The sequence below is a fragment of the Musa acuminata genome, chromosome BXJ1-3, assembly GCF_036884655.1.
Source record: "Musa acuminata AAA Group cultivar baxijiao chromosome BXJ1-3, Cavendish_Baxijiao_AAA, whole genome shotgun sequence".
Taxonomy (NCBI): domain Eukaryota; kingdom Viridiplantae; phylum Streptophyta; class Magnoliopsida; order Zingiberales; family Musaceae; genus Musa; species Musa acuminata.
Genome location: NC_088329.1, coordinates 15,001 through 35,088, shown reverse-complemented (window position 1 = coordinate 35,088; position 20,088 = coordinate 15,001). Strand labels below are relative to the sequence as shown.

The window sequence follows — 20,088 nt, the reverse complement described above, 5'->3', positions numbered from 1 at the left end:
AAGCAAATTAAATCCACGCTCATTGCGTGTGTTCTTAGAATTATATAAACTCTAACGCACGTCATATTTCATTTTTATCTGGTATATATATATATATATATATATATATATATATATATATATTTGATATATAACTATAAAATATTTTACTAGAAACTGTAATTAAGATTTAAATTACGATAAAATATCTATATAGTCGATATTAAATGATTTAGGCTTCATTGTTTGTTGTTATTTGTTATTGTATATTATCCTAAAAACTGGGAAGAATAATTTATTATATTTGAAATGACATCCTAACGGTTAAAACGTTTGTTGTCCAATTAATAAATCAGAATTTAGAATCCATTTTCTTAATATAATACATATATGGTGTTAAAATTTAAAAATTTCCATGGACTATAAACCAGGTTGAGGCTTTTTGACGTGTTATTTGTTTTTGACATCCTCTTTTGGGAGGATGACAGGCTACCTGTTTGATGCAAACTGATTCAAGGCAGCAAAAATAACCTAAGTGAGCCATGAAACTGATGGCAGAAGCATAAAGTGACAGTAGTTCACACTTTATGTTAATCAAAGATTTTACTAGACGTTTGGCAGGAATGTAGCGAGAAACATACCTTGATGTTAATCAAATCAATCCAAAATGACAAATTAGTCTTGAAAGTTTCGTAGAAACTGCAGCAATAAACATACTTTGGTACCAGAGTTGAGAGACAAAGCAAATTCTCAAACTAGTTAGCCATTAAAAACACCACGAAAAGGCACCCTGTTTATATTGGATTGCGTGATCTCTGCTTGGCCTTCTCAATAAGGGGTTTCAGTTGTTTCTTCTCTGCAAGAATCTTTAGAAAATTAAAAAGGAATGGTATGTAGTTATGCTTCCTCCGAATGTTCTCAGTTCTCCACTTCTTGAACTTCTCTTCTTCCATCAGTATCTTCTCGCTCACACTTTCTATGCTGGCAGTCACTTCGGTGAGTGACTTATTCCAAGCTTCGACTTCAGGACTGTCTTTATCAGCAGTGTTTGCATGTTCATTCAACTGCTGCACAAGATGCTCCCTCTGCTTTTGCAGTTCCTTCAGCTCAGCAGTGTATATCTCCTTCCGATTCTTTATGATGGCCATGAGGTTGAATCGGATTTCGCTCTGAGAATACCTGTCGATGCGTTCCTGGATTACTGGTTGCACCATCTGCAACCAATCCAGGTCACCTGGCCCACCGGGGCACTGGCCGAGGCTGATTGGCCCCTCCTTCAGTCCATCCAGCTCGTACAAAACTCCGTCAACAGGTAAATAGCTTATGAAATGGTAGACATCATCATCTTTGCCAGCAACTTTCTGCTCTTCAGGTACAAATGGTTCAGGCCTAGCGAAGCTATTGTGAGCTGTTCGAATGGCTTCACTGTTGTTGATTGCCAGTCCTTTAAGTTCCGGAGGGAAGTTTTTCGTGAACTCTTTAAGCATTGATAGTTCTGGACCAATGTCTATATCTGGACAATTCACCAATATCGAAAGAATAGCTTGGGTTGCACAAGCATTGTTAATAACCTGCAGATAACCAATCAGCTCAGTGATATAAAGAACTTTCAAACACACAAAAATGCACAGAAACATTCCAATATTGTATTTTTTTACTCCTTGTCTAACCTGACTGGCAAAGAAAAGGTTTGGATTTGGATCTTTAATTACAGGACGGTCATCCTTTTCCCCTCGTCGCCATTTGAATAGAAATATCAACCCATATACTGGCCTGTGAAAAGCAAAGCCAAAAATTAGATACATGGTGGAGTAATATACGAAAAACCACGATGGAGTGATTGGTTTAGATTCTAACCGCAGGTTGTCCAGAGAATCCAGATCAAGCGAATATAATTCTTCCACCTATTGAGAATGATATTATTAACCACATATTTTGTTCAACACACCAGAATTCATGCAAGTTGAAACAGTAGAAAAGATGATAAACTCCTCGAAGTAGATGCTCTATAAAAAAACATTAAAAGAGATAAACCTTAATAATCATCAGAAAAGTACAAAAGATAATCAAAATATTCAACTCTTGACAAAAGACAACCAAACCATCTATAATTTCATACTACATTAAATTTGTGACAGGAAAAACTTTAAATACTGGTTTGATGATAGTTTCAGTAATCTAATAATCATAACGATACCAGTATATCAAGTGGTATATTGACCAGTACCATGTGATATCATTGCATAAAAAAATAAAAAAATAAAATGAATGACATTGTACACATATCGAGCCATATGTTTCAATACCTATACTTGGTCAGATTGCTAAATACTAATCAATACATACCGGTCTGATAGGTACTAAAATCCTTGGTCACAATACTAATCTTCCAAGCCAATCAAAGAGATGATATTAAGCAAAACAAAGAATAAGGTTCTGAAAACTTGTTTAAGTGCTTATATAATTACTACTCCCTAAAGGCAATAAAGAAAGCCCAAAACATGGGGGTTACTTGACTGCCTCTAACAAGGCCATAAATGAGATGAAGGAAAAAGAATGGATTCAATTGCCTCAAGCATGCCCATATATGAGATAAAGGAAATGTTTTTCCAAATTCCGCTGATTCATGTCGCTCAAAAATGCTAAACAAAAGGAGGTTTGAGACAGGCAACATCAACTGTGACAACCAGAGCATGGTCATGTCAGACTTAGCTCTGCCGTTTAAAATGCACAAATTAGATAGGAGCAACCTGATATTTGAGTACAGATCAGTTATTGGTCAATTTTCAATTTATTTTTGTCACTGCAGCTGAAGTTATAATGAAAGCTGGAATTGGACGATGATCATCAGTTTATTTTATTTCATGCATAACAAATTATCTTGGCTAATAACAGAAACTTGCCACCTCCAGTGCTCCATATTTATGCTAATGCATGACAAGAAGAACACAAGATGAGGAAAGCCTTGACCAATTATTTGTAGTCATCTGCACTGGCAATAAATTAACACTACAATAAATGTCATCATGTGCTCTACCAATTGTCAATTGTCCAAAAAAAAAAAAAGAAAAAAGAAGCAGATAAACTTACTTGAACTCCCTTGACTTGCATCTGTTGTATAAGTTCAGTAAAAACACCTGACAGAGCAAGGTAAAAAGATTAAACATGGAATAAAATAATTGTCGCACAGAAATGGAGAAAGTATATTATAACAACATATTAAATATGCAAAACATAGCAGGGGAACAAAATATAGTGTCAATTTCAAATTTGAAAAGTGACTTCCCAGAGGTGCTTAGTGTAAAAAAAGTAAGTTGGTAAACATCTGTGATGTTCCTTGATGTGCCTATATCGAGATGCTGTCAGATCACATACATCTGTGATATAGAAACTTCTTGGATCCACTATAGGGCATCAGATACAGTAACAAGTCCATGAATCCAGACTTTTGTGTATATACAGGTAACTCCTGGGAAAAAGACCAGAAATTACACTAATCCAAGTTATAGACCACCTAACAGAAAAAATTGACTTTAGCACTGAAAGAAGCTCAGCTCACACTTAGACAATACTAATTATGCAGCATTGTTACATTTTATACATTGACAAGGAGTATTACCCAACACTCAAAGCAACACAGAACCATCATAGATGCACCCTAAGATTGGCAACTCAACAAAAGCAACCAGATGCATAATGAAATTTCAATTAAAAAAAAAAAGAAAGCTGTTATAACAAAAAAGATACTAGCCTGTCTATGAGAACATGTCAATGTATGTCAACACCATCATAATGGATGAAATAACCAAAGATTGCAATTTTATACTGGACTCTGTACTGGTCTTAAAGTGGATTGGTATGTACAGCATACTGGGTGTTGGTACACCGATATGAATCAAAGAAGAAGAAGAAAACGAAGAAGAGGAGACAATGGAGAAAGAGTAGGAAGAAAGAGAAGGAACAAGAAGGAAGAAAAGGAGACAGTGGAGGGAGGAAGCAGGAAGAAGAGGAGGTGGTGCAGGTGGCGGAGGAGGAGCAGCAAGACGATGGAGGAGGAAGAGGAAGGAAGAAGAAAGAGGCGGTGGAGGAAAAGGAAGAAGAGGAGGTGGTAGAGAACGAGGAAAAAGAAGGAGAAAGGACGAAGAAGAAGTGATGATGGAGGTGGATGAAGTGGAGGAAGAAGAGTTGGTAGTGGAGGAAGAGGAAGAAGTGTACCAGAATTGAGGCCGACAACACAAAGAAGAAGGTGACAGTGGAGGAAGAGGAGGAAGCATATCCACTACGAGGTCGGCAGCACATGGTGGATGGCAGGGAGATAGGTGCATTAGAGGGATAAGAGAAATCGTGAATGCTAATCATGAATTCTTTAGAGTAAACAAAGGTTTTATTATTATTTTTTTAATGATGACAAGGATCGCTCAAAACGGGAGTGGTCCCTGTACCTGTTCACACCCAAACTGGATTGGTATAGACCTATCCAAGTGAAATTGCAAGCCTGATAACTAACTCATTCATTGACCAGTGCCATTGTGTTTCACTCAAATTCCAGAAATAGAATCTCTATGCCTGGCCACTACTAGTTGAAAATTCTTCAAAAATGTCCGAAAGTAAAGAAATCCTACTGAACATCAAGTAAAGATGTCCACCAACCACAATCAGGAAATGCACAATGGCACTGGTCAATGAATGTTGGTTTCTAGAAATGGAACCAACAAGTAAACTAGATTCTAGTTTTCAAATTTTGGAGCCAGCATCGTGTAACTATGTCTCCATATGTTAAATATTATATATGAAAGTCAACCTTCATTTTTAGGTTAGCTATTTCTGAATGTCTACAGGGTAGATGGAAAATAGTACAAGTAGAAGCCTGTTGGCAGCTATTTTGAATGAAAAAAGATCAGGTCTCATAAAAAAATCACGAGATTTGTCTCATCTCCTGGATCAAAATAATATCCCATACAAGGAAAAAATAGTTCAATTCAAAAAGTTATATGATGAAATGTCACATATAAGTATATGATCTAGTACACAATGCTTCAACAAGTTTAGAAATCCAGAAAAAAGAAATCTGACTGATCTTTATACAAAAGAAAAAAGAATCCATTAATGACAAAGACATATGCATGAGAAAGATGTCATGAAAAATAGTTTTAGCAGCAAAAATTCACTTCATATCAATGACTTACCAGGATCAGACTCAATAGTACACCAAGACATCCTGAGAAATCTTTTATAACCTGCAAAGGTTGCCACATTTAATTTTCAGTATAATCATGCAACCAGCACAAATTATACCCAAAAAGAAACACCCCAATATAACACACAGAAAGTTATTTAAATATAACAAGATAAGATTAAAACTTTCCAAGAAAAAAAAAAAAAAAATCCCAAATGATGACCAATCAGTGTCTGCTGGGTTAAAATGTAACTACCTTAGTATGAGCTGAACATACCAAAATTGAGAAACTTTAGTAACATGTCCAAATGAGTTTAAACTAAATGTAACAATTCATAACAGCCACACATACATTCCCTAAAAAGGATCACTTAATAAGATCCATGCATCATAGTGCTTGCAATCTCTAAAAGAATATAAAGAAAAGATAAAGTGCTGATGGAATACGATAGTACACTTTTCAGATGTGTAAATAATAACTTCAAGATGTACACTTTTCACAAGTTTAAACCAGTCAAATGGAAGATTCCCAATATGTCCATTGATTCTCAAAGGAGAACATAGCAGATCCAACTTATGCTAAATAAGCACAAAAAAGAAATGGGACATCAGAGCAAGACATGCCAAGGTTGGGTACAGACGAACAGTTCTCAATTCAATCATACTAGAAGAAAACACAGTAAAAATAAGTTTGAAAGAAGGCTCATATAGGTTGGTGGCACTCTGTTTTAGCATAAAAACGTAATACACATCGATGGAGAACACATGTTCTGCTTCAACCTTACAGCAATGGATAGCAAAAAAGAATGGTCCAATGCACAAGTTCTCACCAATGGAAGTCTAGAGAGCATCAATGAATGCACAAGCAAAGAGGTGGTTTCCATGACTCATAGTAAACTAGCAACCTTACCATGACACCAATGGATGACGACTGATCAAAACTTGGGAAACATTAAAACATGGAAAAAGTAAAACATGTATCACAATAACTAATGTACACTTTAGAATATCAATATCCTGATAAGCAAGATCCCCAATGATATCTTTTCCCTATTTGGTGAGCAGAGAATGCATGTCACTTAGTACTGCAAAGACTCCATTTTCAGTTAGAATAGCAACAAGTATTGATATTCAATGATTTGATTTTCTCATTTAAGTATAATATTTCCGGAAAGGAAAAGTAAAAAATTTTTAAAATAAAGAAAGGTAATCAAATACGAAAAACCAGATGCAATTTCACATCCTCTGTGCTAAAGAACAGATAGCTTTGCATGATGAAACTTCCAAGGAGATATGCTTTTTTTCTAATGAAAAGTTTCGACATTATAGATAATGGGGTACTTGCATAGGAGACTATTTATTCTCGAAAGTATTTTTCTAGCGGACTGAGATGGACAATAAAGAAAAATCTCTCACAGCAACAATCCAGAGAGGGGGGAAAAACAAAAATGAATCTCCAAGTACATGACATGTATTATGCAAACAAGTACATTTTGATCGAGCTGCTTTTGTCACTGGTCCTATTTATGTTACAGCTGCCACATATACATTGTAAAAAAAATATTGTTTTAGACTTAGGATACATAATGCTTTAAGTCTTTAGTAAAGTAAAAATAACTTAAAAATAGTGAAAGAGAGAAGGCATGAATAATAGATATTTATCATATCAGACAAAAAAGGTGATTCTACTTATTATGATATGACCAGTATATAGACCTTTCCTTATAATCTATTTTCGCATCAAGAAACTTCCTTAAATATCTTCAAGAAAGGAACAGAACACTTTTTACCTCCTTTTAGTCAAGGTTCAAAATCATAATTTACTTCCCTAATATAATAAATATTTAACTAAAATAAACTAAGATCAAAGTTGCACAGTGATGGAGGCACAAGTCGCTTTCATTCAACAAGACAGTGATTGTAAGAGAAAATTACCTACTCATTCAGGGTTTGTATTTAAACATGTTCCAAACATACGCTGTTATTGCTAAATTACCAAGTGAATAACAAAGGAGGCGGTAAGGAAGGGTGCCTGCTTAGCAAAGGTTATAACTAGACATATAATGTAAAGCAAAATTGAAAATAATCTGCAAAAATGTAATATAACAAACCGATTAATCATCTCTCCCACATAGCTTGTCCCATCTGGGATTAAAACAAAAACAATAGTTTAAAAAAAAATCAGAATACATGACAAAATTTGGACTTTTCATTGGCCAAACATCTGATGCAGATAACGCAAGAAAAAACACCTTTTCTTTTTCAAGCGTTTTTCAAGGATGATATTCCCACTTCAAAGCAAGCCACAATTTCTGTTCCGAAAGTTTCTCCTATGTCACAATTAAGTCAGGAAGCATAACAATCAATGATAAATAATTCGAACAAGAACATAGTCTATAAGAAATTCAGGTGGAGATCCACAAAACTAGATATTCGGCTGTACCTTCCTTAAATATAAATGCCATAAACCTTTTAAACCCTAGAAACCGGTGTCAACAAGAGGCATAGAGCTTACAGCGCTCTCAAACAAGCAACAAGCAGAGCAGCCGCAACTGAAGAGGACGAAGAACGCAAGGAGGAACAAAGTCACTGCGATATCATCAATCTACGGTGGGGGCGTAGGAGGCTCAGGACAGGCGAGGGGCTCATGTTATTTTATAGTGATCCGGACAGTCACAAAAGCGCTTCTTCTACCATTTATCCATAGCTCTTCTTTCTTACTGCCTCCTGATTGGAATAAAAAATGTGGGCCTCGCGAAACAACCGACGGGACCCAACTCTTCCTCCAGTGAGGTACATCTAATCGATCGCAATCGGGTGAGTCGGTGTTGGATTTGGATAGATCCTCCGAGTTCGTGTGGGACTCCCTCATATGTATTCTTTGAAATACAAATTAATCACCTAAAACACTGGCTCTTTGACCACCGGTGCGAGATGGGTTCCCTCCGATTTATTATGGTTTATTTTGTCCAAAATGGGTTGAAAGCGGATTGATGAGTTTTATGGTTGTTGTGTGAATGAATATAGGTTACCTTATGAGAGGTGTCTTTTGAGCTCATTCTCCTTCCATTTTGTCTTCGTAAAGCTCAATGTTCTATTTTGATAGTGACGAAGACCTCATTCTTATTCTCCTTCTCTTTTTTTAAAGCTTTAGTTTTTACATTTATAAAGCTTAATATTAAATCTCATATTTTGATAAATTTTAAGAATTAAACATATGATGAGTTAAGGATGACTCGATGATAAAATTAGATATTACGATAAAGATCAAATGTCATATTGAAAAAATAGACATTGTGTAAGAGGATCAGATGATGTATCAGAGTTGAACAAATCGACGTATTAGAGAATATGATGATGTGTAAAGATCAAACAATGTGTTAAAAGATGTGTCAAAATATAAGATGACTTGTCGATAGACTTGATGGTATAATAGATGAATGATTGATACATTTGATTGAGTCATCGATGCTTTGCATAGGTCCTTGGAGCCTTAATTGAGTCTTTGGGTCCATACATATGCTTCATTAAGCTACAATTAAGTTGTTATTTAGGCTCAAATCAGGTCTTTATAAAACCAAGTGTTTAGGTTGGTTTCTGGGTTATTTTGGGCTCTTATTAGGCTTGGAAGCCTAGTCTACATGGTAATACTGTCCAACTTTAACGATGGTATCATATAGCCCTAGTGATGATATCGCTTGACATATCTCGAACAACTTAGGTGATGTCTTTTTATCGTTTCAACCATAGTATTGCCTCGAGGAATTATAGTAACATTAGTACTCATGATTTAGAAATACTTTTTCTTAATTTACTTTATATTTTGGAATGATCGGATATTCTATAAATATCTAACCAAGTTAATTAGTTAAAATAAGTGTTCCTAAGATTAAGAGTGGAGTTAACCTTGTGAGAATTTTTTTTTATATTGTAAGAGTTATTCCAAACGAATTTCAAGTGTAAGATTTAATTCTAAGTCTTAAAAGAGGACTTTGTATAAAATAATTGATCTTCATCTATCATAAGCAAGATTGTTAGTGAAAACTAGCTTGAAATAGACAATAATGGTTTAGAATCATCCTCAAAAGAGTCCTGAATCAATTAAACTGTTATGATTCAATTAATTTTTAAGACATTAGCAAGGCCACAAGGGCCCATGGGTAAGCTGCTAAATGCTCACACAGCAAGGCTACTACATAGGTCATAAGGGGCCATGGATCAGTCTTAAACCAACTACACAAGGGCTCGGTCTATTCTCTAAGTTAGACATAAAATACCATGTCAAGCTCTTGACTAAGCCAAAGGGAGCCTTATATTAAGTCATCTATATTGTTTTGTGCCGAATAGTGAGGAGGGTGGGCTGCAAGGGCTCTAACAAGGCTATACTACGACACATTAATAAAAAGTCTTAAAAATCATAACAATAAAATTTTACATCAAATCTATTGAGTTGCTCTGTGCACTTGTCATTTATTTTGAAACCTAACAATAATTTTAAATAAATAAAAATTAATAGTATTAAAATCAAAATAATATATTATGAATCTAATAAATAAAAATAATATTATTAGTATACAGTGAGTAGTATACTATTAATATATTGTTAACAGTATAGTGAGAAGAGTGTGAGAAGACTGAGGCTGCTAAGGCAACGACCGTAATTGGAGCGAGAGCGGGAGCGATGAGCGACAACGGAGAGCAACAACGAGGGTGGGAGGGGGAGCTGCGAGAGGTAGCGAGAGCGACGAGCGATAGCGGGAGCGGCGACAGCAGCGGCAAGCAACGATTGTGGCAACGACGAGTAGCAACAGCAGCGACGAGCAGCGACAATGGCAGCAGAGAGCAACGACGATGGAGAAGAAATCTCGACGGCAAAATCACGAGTGTTAGGGTTGGGGAAGTCGAGGAAATCGTGAGAGGGAGCCTGATATCGATGATTTAGTTGGTTCGATTGAACCAACTAAAGCACCGGAGACCAACCAGACCTAAAAATCTGGTTCGATTGCCTAGTTTAACCCAGGCGCTCGCCCGAAGCGCCCGACGATTTGTCATGGACAAAGTTCTAAACATGATGTTTGATGTAATACTTGTGTATGTCCGTGTCTTTTTGTTTGTTCATGCTTTGCACAACATGTAGAGGAACGGTTGAAGGCTTAACAGCCCTATTTTAGTTGGGTTGGTGGCCTTCTTAGGCTTGTAAATAAATGTTATGTCATGTGAACACTTGTGAGAGATACTCGATCTGTAGTGGACCATTTTGACATTTTGTTGTGCAACTGTTCAGAGCTTGTAAAGTCTGTTTGTAATTTGCATTGTCTATTAAATGTTTCCTGGAATGTTTGCTTGTGGATCCCGAGTGAGGCGTTTTCTCTAACCCGTTTTCTCTTTTGTAGGTCCTAAGGGACCATGGGAGGTTTCGGGGAGATTGACTTTTGTGGACGGACACGCAAGAGTGCCGCACAACTTAGGCAAAACCAGCTAAGTCCGTGATAGATGGTATCAGAGCAGGACAAGCACTCATAGAAACACTTGGCATGCAAATGTGGGGGACCTAGTGAGGCTGCGTTGAGGGCAATCAGCACACGCGTGACCGTTTGGGGGAAAACGGGCATGGAGATGTAGGGAAAAGGAGTCGCTCGGAGGAGCGGGCATCTGAGATTGACATTCAAAGGAATGGCCAACCCTTAGAGCAAGAGGCACCACGAGAACAAGCAAGCTTGGAAGAATACAGAAAACACAAAGGTTGGGATGGCTGAGTTTGAGCTACGACTCGACGTTGACAACTATACTTGATGGTGCTCAAAGCAAGCGAGGCACTTGGTAAAGGATAAGACCATGCAAGGTGGAATGAGTTGCTCAGCGACCGAAAGAGTATAGAGGTGAGGGGAATTGCTAACTTGATGAATTCGGTACTCATGCATGGGCTTGTATGTGGACGATGGAATATTCACGGCCATCCCAAGGCGACCGAAACTCGGCGCCATGGAGCATTGAAACTTTCTCTTTGGCATGTGAAGGATACGTCCGTAGGAGGCTGAAGTGTGCAGCGAGTTCAGCATGTTGCTAGGCCTTGAGTGGTGTAACGGGGGTTGTATTGACGTGGAGCCGCAATCTAACAAGTGCGTTTGCAGGAGACAGAACAATGCATAGTTTGTTTAGCAAATCGGAGTAGTCTAAGGGGATGGTGGTCTCCGAAACTTTCAGAGAGAAAGAAGCAAAGAGAGATGTTGCTCCAACGAGACAGATATCCAGTAGGGATAGATCCCGGTTCGGCAAAGGCTTCGACGAGGACGTCAAAAGAATAAGTGGGGAGAATGTCACGGACAAAGTTCTAAACAGGATGTTTGATGTAATACTTATGTATGTCCGTGTCTTTCTGTTTGTTCATGCTTTGCACAGCATATAGAGGAACGGTTGAAGGCTTAACAACCCCATTTTAGTTGGGTTGGTGGCCTTCTTAGGCATGTAAATAAATATTGTATCATGTGGACACTTGTGAGAGATACTCGACCTATAGTGGACCATTTTGACCCTTTGTTGTGCAACTGTTTAGAGCTTGTAAAGTCTGTTTGTAATTTGCATTGTCTATAAAGTGTTTCCTAAAATGTTTGCTTGTGGATCCCGAGTGAGACGCTTTCACTAACCCGTTTTCTCTTTTGTAGATCCTAAGGGACCATGGGAGGTTTTGGGGAGGCTGACCTTTGTGGATGGATACGCAAGGGTGCCGCACGACTTAGGCAAAACCAACTAAGTCTGTGATAGATTGGGCTCGGGCAAGCGCCCAAGCGGCACCTCTTTGAAGCACGTCGCCTAGAAATGAAGCGAGGCGCTAGGGCCTCGCCTCGTCGCGCCCGAGCGCCTATTGTAATCACTAGGATTACAAGATGGCAAACATACATGAAAGAAACTTACGTGTCATTCATAGAACAAACATAAATGGCACCATCCTTAAGTTAGCTAATGACACATGTTCTCTATTTTTTTAACTTAATATGAATCTTTCACAAATCATATTAAATTGCTAAGATTCACATTTAGGTCCTTAGCAATAAGCTATTAATAAAAAGTTATTTAATGAAAAAAAAATTATTAAACAATCCTTATATTTACAAATAGGTCATTACATTACAAATAAGTCCTTACAATTTTTTCAAAAATTAGAGATATTTCACTCCCTTCCATAAAAGAGAAATTTAGTCCTCTAAATTTATCATACCTCCTTCGACAAAAAGAAAAGGATAACCTTTCTTCATTACTTCCACTAGTTCCCAGGCCGTATCATCCGTAAAATGATGCTTCCAAATTATTTTACCGAGAGGAATGATTCTATTTCTTAGGATCTTCTCTTTCTTATCAATAGTCTGAGTGGGCTCTTCCATGTAAGAGAAGTATTTTTTGATCGCAATCGGCTTATACTTGATAATTTGAAAAGAATCTTGTATATATTTTTTGAGCATTGAAACATAAAATATATTATGAATGTGACATAAAGATGGTTTCAAGACAAAGCCTGTAAGCAATAGAATTAATCCTCTCAATGACCTCAAAATGTCCAATAAACCTTGGGCTTAACTTTTCTTTCTTCCAAAATCTTACAATGCCTTCGTAAGGGGAGACCTTCAGGAATACAAAATCCCCTACTTGAAATTCAATATCTCGTCTTCTATTGTCAACATAATTCTTACGATGACTTCGAGCAATCTTTAGCCTTTTTATTATAACTCGAATCTTTTCAGTAGTCTCTTGCACTTTGTCTGGTGCTAACAACTTTCTATCACCAACTTCCTCCTAACTTATAGGCATTTTGTACCTTTGCCAATGCAAAGCTTCATACGGAGCCTTTCGAATGCTCGAATGGTAACTATTATTGTAAGTGAATTTAATAAGAGATATCTTTATCCCAATCACCTTTCTAATCCATAATATAGGCTCTAAGTAAATCTTCAAGAGATTGAATGGTTCTTTCTGATTAACCATCAGTTTGAGGGTGAAAAGCAATGCTAAACTTGACTTTAGTGCCTAGAGATTCCTGTAACCTTCTCCATAATTTTGAAAGAAATCTGAAGTCTCTATTAGAGATCTTTTTTGGAACACCATGAAGTGTTACTATTTCATTGATATATAAATCTGCAAGCCTATCAAGAGAATAAGTCATATTGATCAATAGGAAATATGCAGATTTGGTTAACCGATCAATGATAACCCAAATAACATCATGCTTTCTGGCGGTTCCGAGTACTCCTGAAACAAAATCCACGATAACACATTTTCATTTCCATTCAGGAATATCTAAAGGTTGAAACAAATCGCCAGATCTCTGGTGTTCTGCTTGGATTTGCTGACAAGTCAAAACACTTTAAAACATACATTGTAATCTCCTTCTTCATGCCTTCCCACAAATAATAACTTTGGAGATCTTTATATATCTTAGTGCTATCGGGATTTAATGGTGTACTTTCAATTATGACCCTCCTTCAGGATTTGGTTATCGATATCAGAGTCATTTGGAACATATACTCTATCTCAAATCTCAATAGGCTATCCTCTAAAATTTGAAAATTCGACTTCAATCCCTTTTCTACTTCATTCCTCAAGTAGATTAAATGTGAATCACATAGTTGTCCTTTTTAAATTTGTTGAATAAGATCATACCGCACCTAGATAGACGCAATATTCAAATCTCAATAGGCCTTGTCGTTTTCTCATAATATTCAAATCATAATTTTCTTCTAATAATAATAATATCATTAATGTAATTATTATTATTAAGGCCTACGTGTCTATGATTATAATGTAATTAAACGAGGAGGCACGATGGAAGCATAGAGGTGACAATGGGACCTACGAGGCCGAAGGCCTCATGGATTAACCAGAAGAAGATGAAGCAAGAGGACCAGATGTCCTTGTCATCCTAAATTACTAAAAGACATCAAAAAAAATTTTCATCGATCTCTATATAATTACTAAACCTTAATATAATTTTGTACATCAAGTGTATTAAATATCTCAATGATCCTAAAATCATGCTTCGATACCACCTTCGTCACGCCCCCTAAATTATCATATCAGGAGGTGTGATCCTGTCTTAAAATCCATAATATTAAAATTTAATCAACAATCTAATCCTGGATACAAACCACATTTGAGGATACTAAAAATCATTCAAGTTATAATTTACACCCATAATCCACAATTCTTAAGCCTATGTAATTATAATCATACACCACATCACTTGATGATTCATAAAATCCAAAGCCAACTCAACTAAACGATAACCACATCATAAATCAACAAGTGTGGGAATTTATACAATCACAAAACCAACATTTATCATAAGTTCGTATCATTATACAAATTAAACTTAACATTATAAAATCCTAAACATGAGAGGTCCGTTAAAACCTCTACAAAACACATAAGTTCATATTTACCATCAACATTTAATTAGACGCAAAGTGTACTTATACAACAAAACATTTAACACTAGCCTTAGAAACATTTGATTCCCAAATGTGAGGAATTGATCCAAAACATCAAGCCAAAGCAAAACTTCTTCTACTTCAATTCCTCTTCTCTTCTCTTATCAAGCTTACTTTGGTTGCAGCAAGTTTCTTTCATTTGGTAAATTTTCCTTTAATTTCACCTCTAATTACTTAAGTTTGGCAAACACAAGGATTATAAGGTGGCAAACATGCATGAAAGAAGCTTACATATCATCCATAGAACAAATATAAGTGGCACCATCCTAAGGTTAGCAAGCGACACATGTCCTTTTTTTTTTAACTTATCCTAATGTTAGCAAGTGACACATGTCCTCTATATTTTTTTAATTTAATATGAATCTTTCACAAATCATATTAAATTGCTAAGATACACATTTAGGTACTTGGTAATAAGCTTTTAATATAAAGTTATTTATTGTAAAAGAATTATTAAACAATCCTTATATTTACAAATAGGTCCTTATATTACAAATAAGCCTTAGCAAAATTTTTAAAAATGAGAGATATTACACTCTCCCATCCTTAAAAGAATATTTTAGTCCTCTAAATTTGCCATACCTCATTCGACGAAAAGATTAAAATAACCTTTCTTCATTTCTTCCACTAATTCCCAAGTCTTATCAATCGTAAAATGATGCTTTCAAATTACTTTAACGAGAGGAATGATTCTCTTTCTTAAGATTTTCTCTTTTTTATTAATGATCTGAGTGGACTCTTCCATGTAAGACAAGTCTTTTTCAATTGCAATCAGCTCATACTTGATGATATGAGAGGAATCTGATATATATTTTCTGAGCATTGAAACATAAAATATATAATGGATATGACATAAAAATGATCGTTAGGCAAAGCCGGTAAGCAATAGAACCAATCCTCTCAATGACCTCAAAAGGTCTAATAAACCTTGGGCTTAACTTTTCTTTTTTACAAAATCTTACAATGGCTTTATAAGAGGAGACCCTCGAGGGCATATCATCAATCAGACTCATCTTGTAACGATGGTGATGACTTAACCGAGCATCATGGTTGGTCAAGTCCCTCGAGACCATGACGTTTCGAAGGCCGAATATGACGAGAATCACAAGGAGTTGTGATCGACAAGAGTTGCCTACTTTTTCGAGCTTAGTATGATTGGTCGAGTCCGGCGAGATTACACTAAGACATCGATTGGATCTTGATCCCCACTAAAGATCCGTCGAGGGTTTCTGATACACATATCAGAGGGAGTTATGTGTTTCGCTAAAAAATATTAAGAGTAGATTAAGATAGAAGTCCTTATCTTGATCATTTACTTTATACAAAATTTACGTGTTATTTATTTTTCTGCTACATCTTTTTGTTGGTCAACAGCATGTCGCTTTCCAATCCATTACATGGCATACATGATGTCAACCGCCTCACTACTATAAATTACATGGATAGACTCTGCAACTAGATAATCGTTCTCATGACATAGAAAATCGCATATATCTTTAACACAATGATGCCCACTCCCGAGGAAGGGGCAAGTGAGGATGAGATCGCTTGCTACGTGAAATACTTAGACGATTCCACTCTTGCTCAGTGTTATATAGAGCTTCATAACTCCTGAGTTACAGAGACAACATAAAAAAGTGAATACCAGATCCATTCTCTTATATTTTCATAAATTGTTTAAGGAGCAAGAAAGGCCTCAACAATATGAGATATGCAAGTCTCTTCCGCGCTAGGATAACTTAGAGGACACTGGTTCAGAACCATGTCTTTAAGATGATTGAGTGGATAAAGAAACTCACGGGTCTAGGAATGATCCTAGAGGATAATTCGCGTATGGATCTTATGCTTTAGACCCTTCCAGACTCCTTTTCTCAGTTCATTATGAATTTTAACATGAACAAGCTTTAGGTGACTCTCCCTGAGCTCCTCAATATGTTAAGAGAGGCTAAGAGCACCATCAAGAAAAACCCTCTCTCATGCCTTGTCCTTCTTCCCCTTTCCCCTCTCAGTCGATAAACCGACAACCACCAGTCCCAACCGACAACTCTCTCTCATACCTCCTCCCTCTTCCCATCCCAATGATAGCAACTCAGAACCACTTCCTAGTGTTTTGGAAATGATTAAATTTATCATGTCTTTTAAATTTAATATTTAGGAGTGTTTAATTTCACTTAAGTACGCACCTAGTGCCATGGGCATTTTAGCACTTTGGTGTCTTTTAGCGCCTAGCACCTTCGACTATATTAATCCTCCCTAGATAAACAAATTAGCAAAACTACTTATTCTTCTACAAAGTTATGGAAAGTACCACCTCCTTATTTCTTAATTAAAAAATGTCATAGAGTACCTTATGAGTTTAATCACTATTCTTGTTATTTGGTTTTACATGTCAAATAAAGTATATGATATATATATCCATGGGTATAAATTAACATGTGCAGATAATGATCTACATCAAATGCATGTTGATGCACATAGAAGATTGCAACTTCAACGTTTTTTAAGATAATAAAGACTTATCTAATTTTGTGAGTTTAGGAATGTAAAAATCATCGATTAGTCGACCCTCAAAAGCTCCTTCATGTCAAAGCTAAACAACCTTGATTGTCTTGTACCAACCACACTTACAAGTCTTCTTTGTCTAAATAGTTAACAAGCATTGCATGTCAATCTAACTCAAAATTGCAATTTGCAAGAGGCTGGTGTGAAACCTTAATTCCCAACTTCATCACAATCTAATTCCTCCATCAATTTTAGAGAGAGAGAGAATGAATTAAAAATAACACAACACTCGACCATTTTCTAAAGCCACATGAACCACAAGACCATAGTAGTGGGACCCAAATACAGATTTAGGGTTGGCATGAGCATCCATAAATAGAATAAGCAAAAGCAAAGTGGAGAACTATGCAATATTTCAAGAGATAAAGACACAATCATGAGACTATACAGTCTGATTAGTTTTATTGCTATTGTTATGTGCATAGTGTCGCTTCTTTTTTCACAAAATAAACAAGTATTACAATTTAAGATACGGATAACTTTAAGTAGCACTAATTGAATAAGTTTGTAAATAATTCTGACAAATGGTACAAAAGCTTCTAATAACAAAAAAAATTACTGCCAGCAAATTAGGAAACGGAAAACATGAAAGAACAAGACCTTGTAGAAGTTGTAACATCACCACCTATAAATGTGCTTAGATAATTAGAAAATAGAAAGATATAACAACAAATTGACAAACACATATTTTCTTCGCATTTAAGACATCATAAATTATTCCTTCTTTTTGTTAGAATTTAGCACCACCCTTCAAGTAGTATTCCAGCATTACACCACTATATGACGATGAGTGGAACATAAAATGACCTCAAAATGAATGCTAGTCAGGTTATAGGATGAACTGTTGCTAAACCAATGTTTGTGAACAAGTGTATGCAACCAAATGAGTAATTAATACTATCATATGTAATAGTGTGGAAAATTTCAAGATCCATTTACATCATACTCTGAAAAGTCCCATTAATTTGTTGTTACCCAATTTCTCATGAAATAGAAAGCCGTACAATATAGTTGTTAAAAAGAAGAAAACAAAGAACAACTAAAATCACTCAAGTTCACGACGTGATGCTTACCGCAAGAGAGTGTACACCTAAATCATCACCCACACCTGATTTGCCTGGCACTTGATGCCTACAAAAGAAAATCAAAATCAAAATCAGAACAAAAAACCAAACAAAAAATCCTAAGCCTAGATATAAACATTAAAAACACCCAAAATCTTATATACAAGAGTGGTTAAGGGTAAAATCTAGGGGGATCAAGAGAAGTTTCTTCCATAAAAAGAATCTAATTTTGGTCTTCCACTTCTTGGCGATAACAAGAAAGGTCCGATAGGGTCCCCTGCTGAGCCTTTTGGCGTTCGACAACATGGTCCAACATGGCCCTTATCGAGCCATCGTTGAGGTGCTCCTTGATGGGCCTCTTCCTTCTGGTGATGACCTTATTGGCATACATCTTGATCATACTCTAAACCAAGAGAGGAGCTACGACAAAAGGTGGAAGAGGTAGGAGGGAGGAGGATCGGGGAAGGGATGTCATCGTTGTCGTTTCATTAAGGAAAATGTCATTCACCAAAGAAAATGTCGCAACGCCAAGAGCAACTCGGAGGATCCAAAATAACCTATATTGAAGATGAGGTGGTGGAGAGAGGATCCGGGATAGGAGATAGAATCTTCGGAGGGTGAAAGGAATCATCGAAAGAACCTAGGAATTCGATTTGGCTACTATTGAATATTGTCTACTAATCCATACAAAACAAAATCTACCAGGAAAACGCCGTAGCCAAGAACTCCCCGGAGGAAGACACCGTCGTTGCTTCCGCTGTTCGCCGATGGAGAGGAAGACAACCGCTCGCCGAGGAAACGCCGCAGTCGTCGTTGGGGAGAAAGAGAGTCGGCGCTGGGGAGAGAGTGGCTGTGTTTAGGGCACGAGTATGCCCGGGCACTTTCTTGTGACGTCGGTAAGGGGCGGGGTATTGTGGTGTCACGATTCTTATTTGGTTCAAAGTAAAGATCCAAATTAACTCGACTCAAGTTTGACCTAATTGTAATTGAATCGGAACATTGTCCAAGTCGAGCCCTAATTACAATTGTAGGGTTTAGGGTATAGGGTTTAGGTTTACGATTTACGATTTACGATTTTAGGGTTTAGGGTTTTTAGGATTTAGAGTTTAGGGTTTAGGGTTTTTAGGATTTAGGGTTTATGGTTTAGGGTTTAAAGTCCAGCAGGGTCCCCTGACGAAACTTTTGGTGTTTGACAACATGGTCCAGCACGGTCCTTAACAAGCCATTGTTGAGACGCTCCTTGATGGAGGATCCGGAATAACCTATATTGAAGATGAGGTGGTGGAAAGAGGATCTGGGATAGGAGACAGAATTTTGGAAGGGAGGGGGAAAGGAATCATTGAAATAACATAGGAATCCGACTTGACTACTATTGAATATTGTCTACTAATCCACACACAAAACAAAATCCACAAATAATTGAATCTTGTGTACTAATAACCTGATTTGACAACCATCGAAATACCCAAGGAAACTTAGCATCTATGCCGATCACTTCCCTAACTGTCTGCTCCGAACTACCATAACAATGTTGACACCATTATACTGTGTATTCACACAACTAAAAGATGTCTTTAGACGCATCAAACTTGAAGAAAAACAAGAGCACCATTAAAGGATCAGAACAATATATGTAGGCCTCGAAAGATACCAGAATGGTCATGCCATCGTCTGCGTCTATCCACTTTCCACTAGTAAGCCCCTGAGTCCTCAGAGCCCCGATTCTATCGTGGTCAGTCATGAACAGCCCGCTGCAATTCCATACTCAACTGACTTCCAAACAAAATGCCAAGACTGAGAAGATATCATGAATCGACACCACAGGGCA

The 20,088-nt window shown here is 36.8% G+C and overlaps 1 protein-coding gene across 5 annotated transcripts in view; it reads right to left on the bottom strand.

Moving 5' to 3' along the window:
- Nucleotides 1-605: 605 nt before the first annotated feature.
- LOC135585941 (ubiquitin carboxyl-terminal hydrolase 2-like) overlaps nt 606-20,088 on the bottom strand; it is a 20,129-nt gene continuing 646 nt past the window's right edge. The window contains exons 1-9 of one of the 5 annotated variants that reach the window (XM_065111269.1): nt 19,912-20,088; nt 18,270-18,327; nt 7,408-7,485; nt 7,267-7,300; nt 5,166-5,216; nt 3,070-3,116; nt 1,837-1,883; nt 1,650-1,752; nt 606-1,550 (exon numbers count right to left, since the gene is read on the bottom strand). The exon at nt 19,912-20,088 is cut by the window's right edge and continues 127 nt beyond it. In XM_065111269.1, coding sequence (XP_064967341.1) covers nt 774-1,550; nt 1,650-1,752; nt 1,837-1,883; nt 3,070-3,116; nt 5,166-5,196 — 1,005 coding nt within the window. In that variant the 5' untranslated portion in view covers nt 5,197-5,216; nt 7,267-7,300; nt 7,408-7,485; nt 18,270-18,327; nt 19,912-20,088 and the 3' untranslated portion in view covers nt 606-773. The remainder of the gene's footprint in view (nt 1,551-1,649; nt 1,753-1,836; nt 1,884-3,069; nt 3,117-5,165; nt 5,217-7,266; nt 7,301-7,407; nt 7,486-18,269; nt 18,328-19,911) is intronic. The other 4 variants (XM_065111277.1, XM_065111255.1, XM_065111245.1 and 1 more) reach the window with 4 other exon arrangements.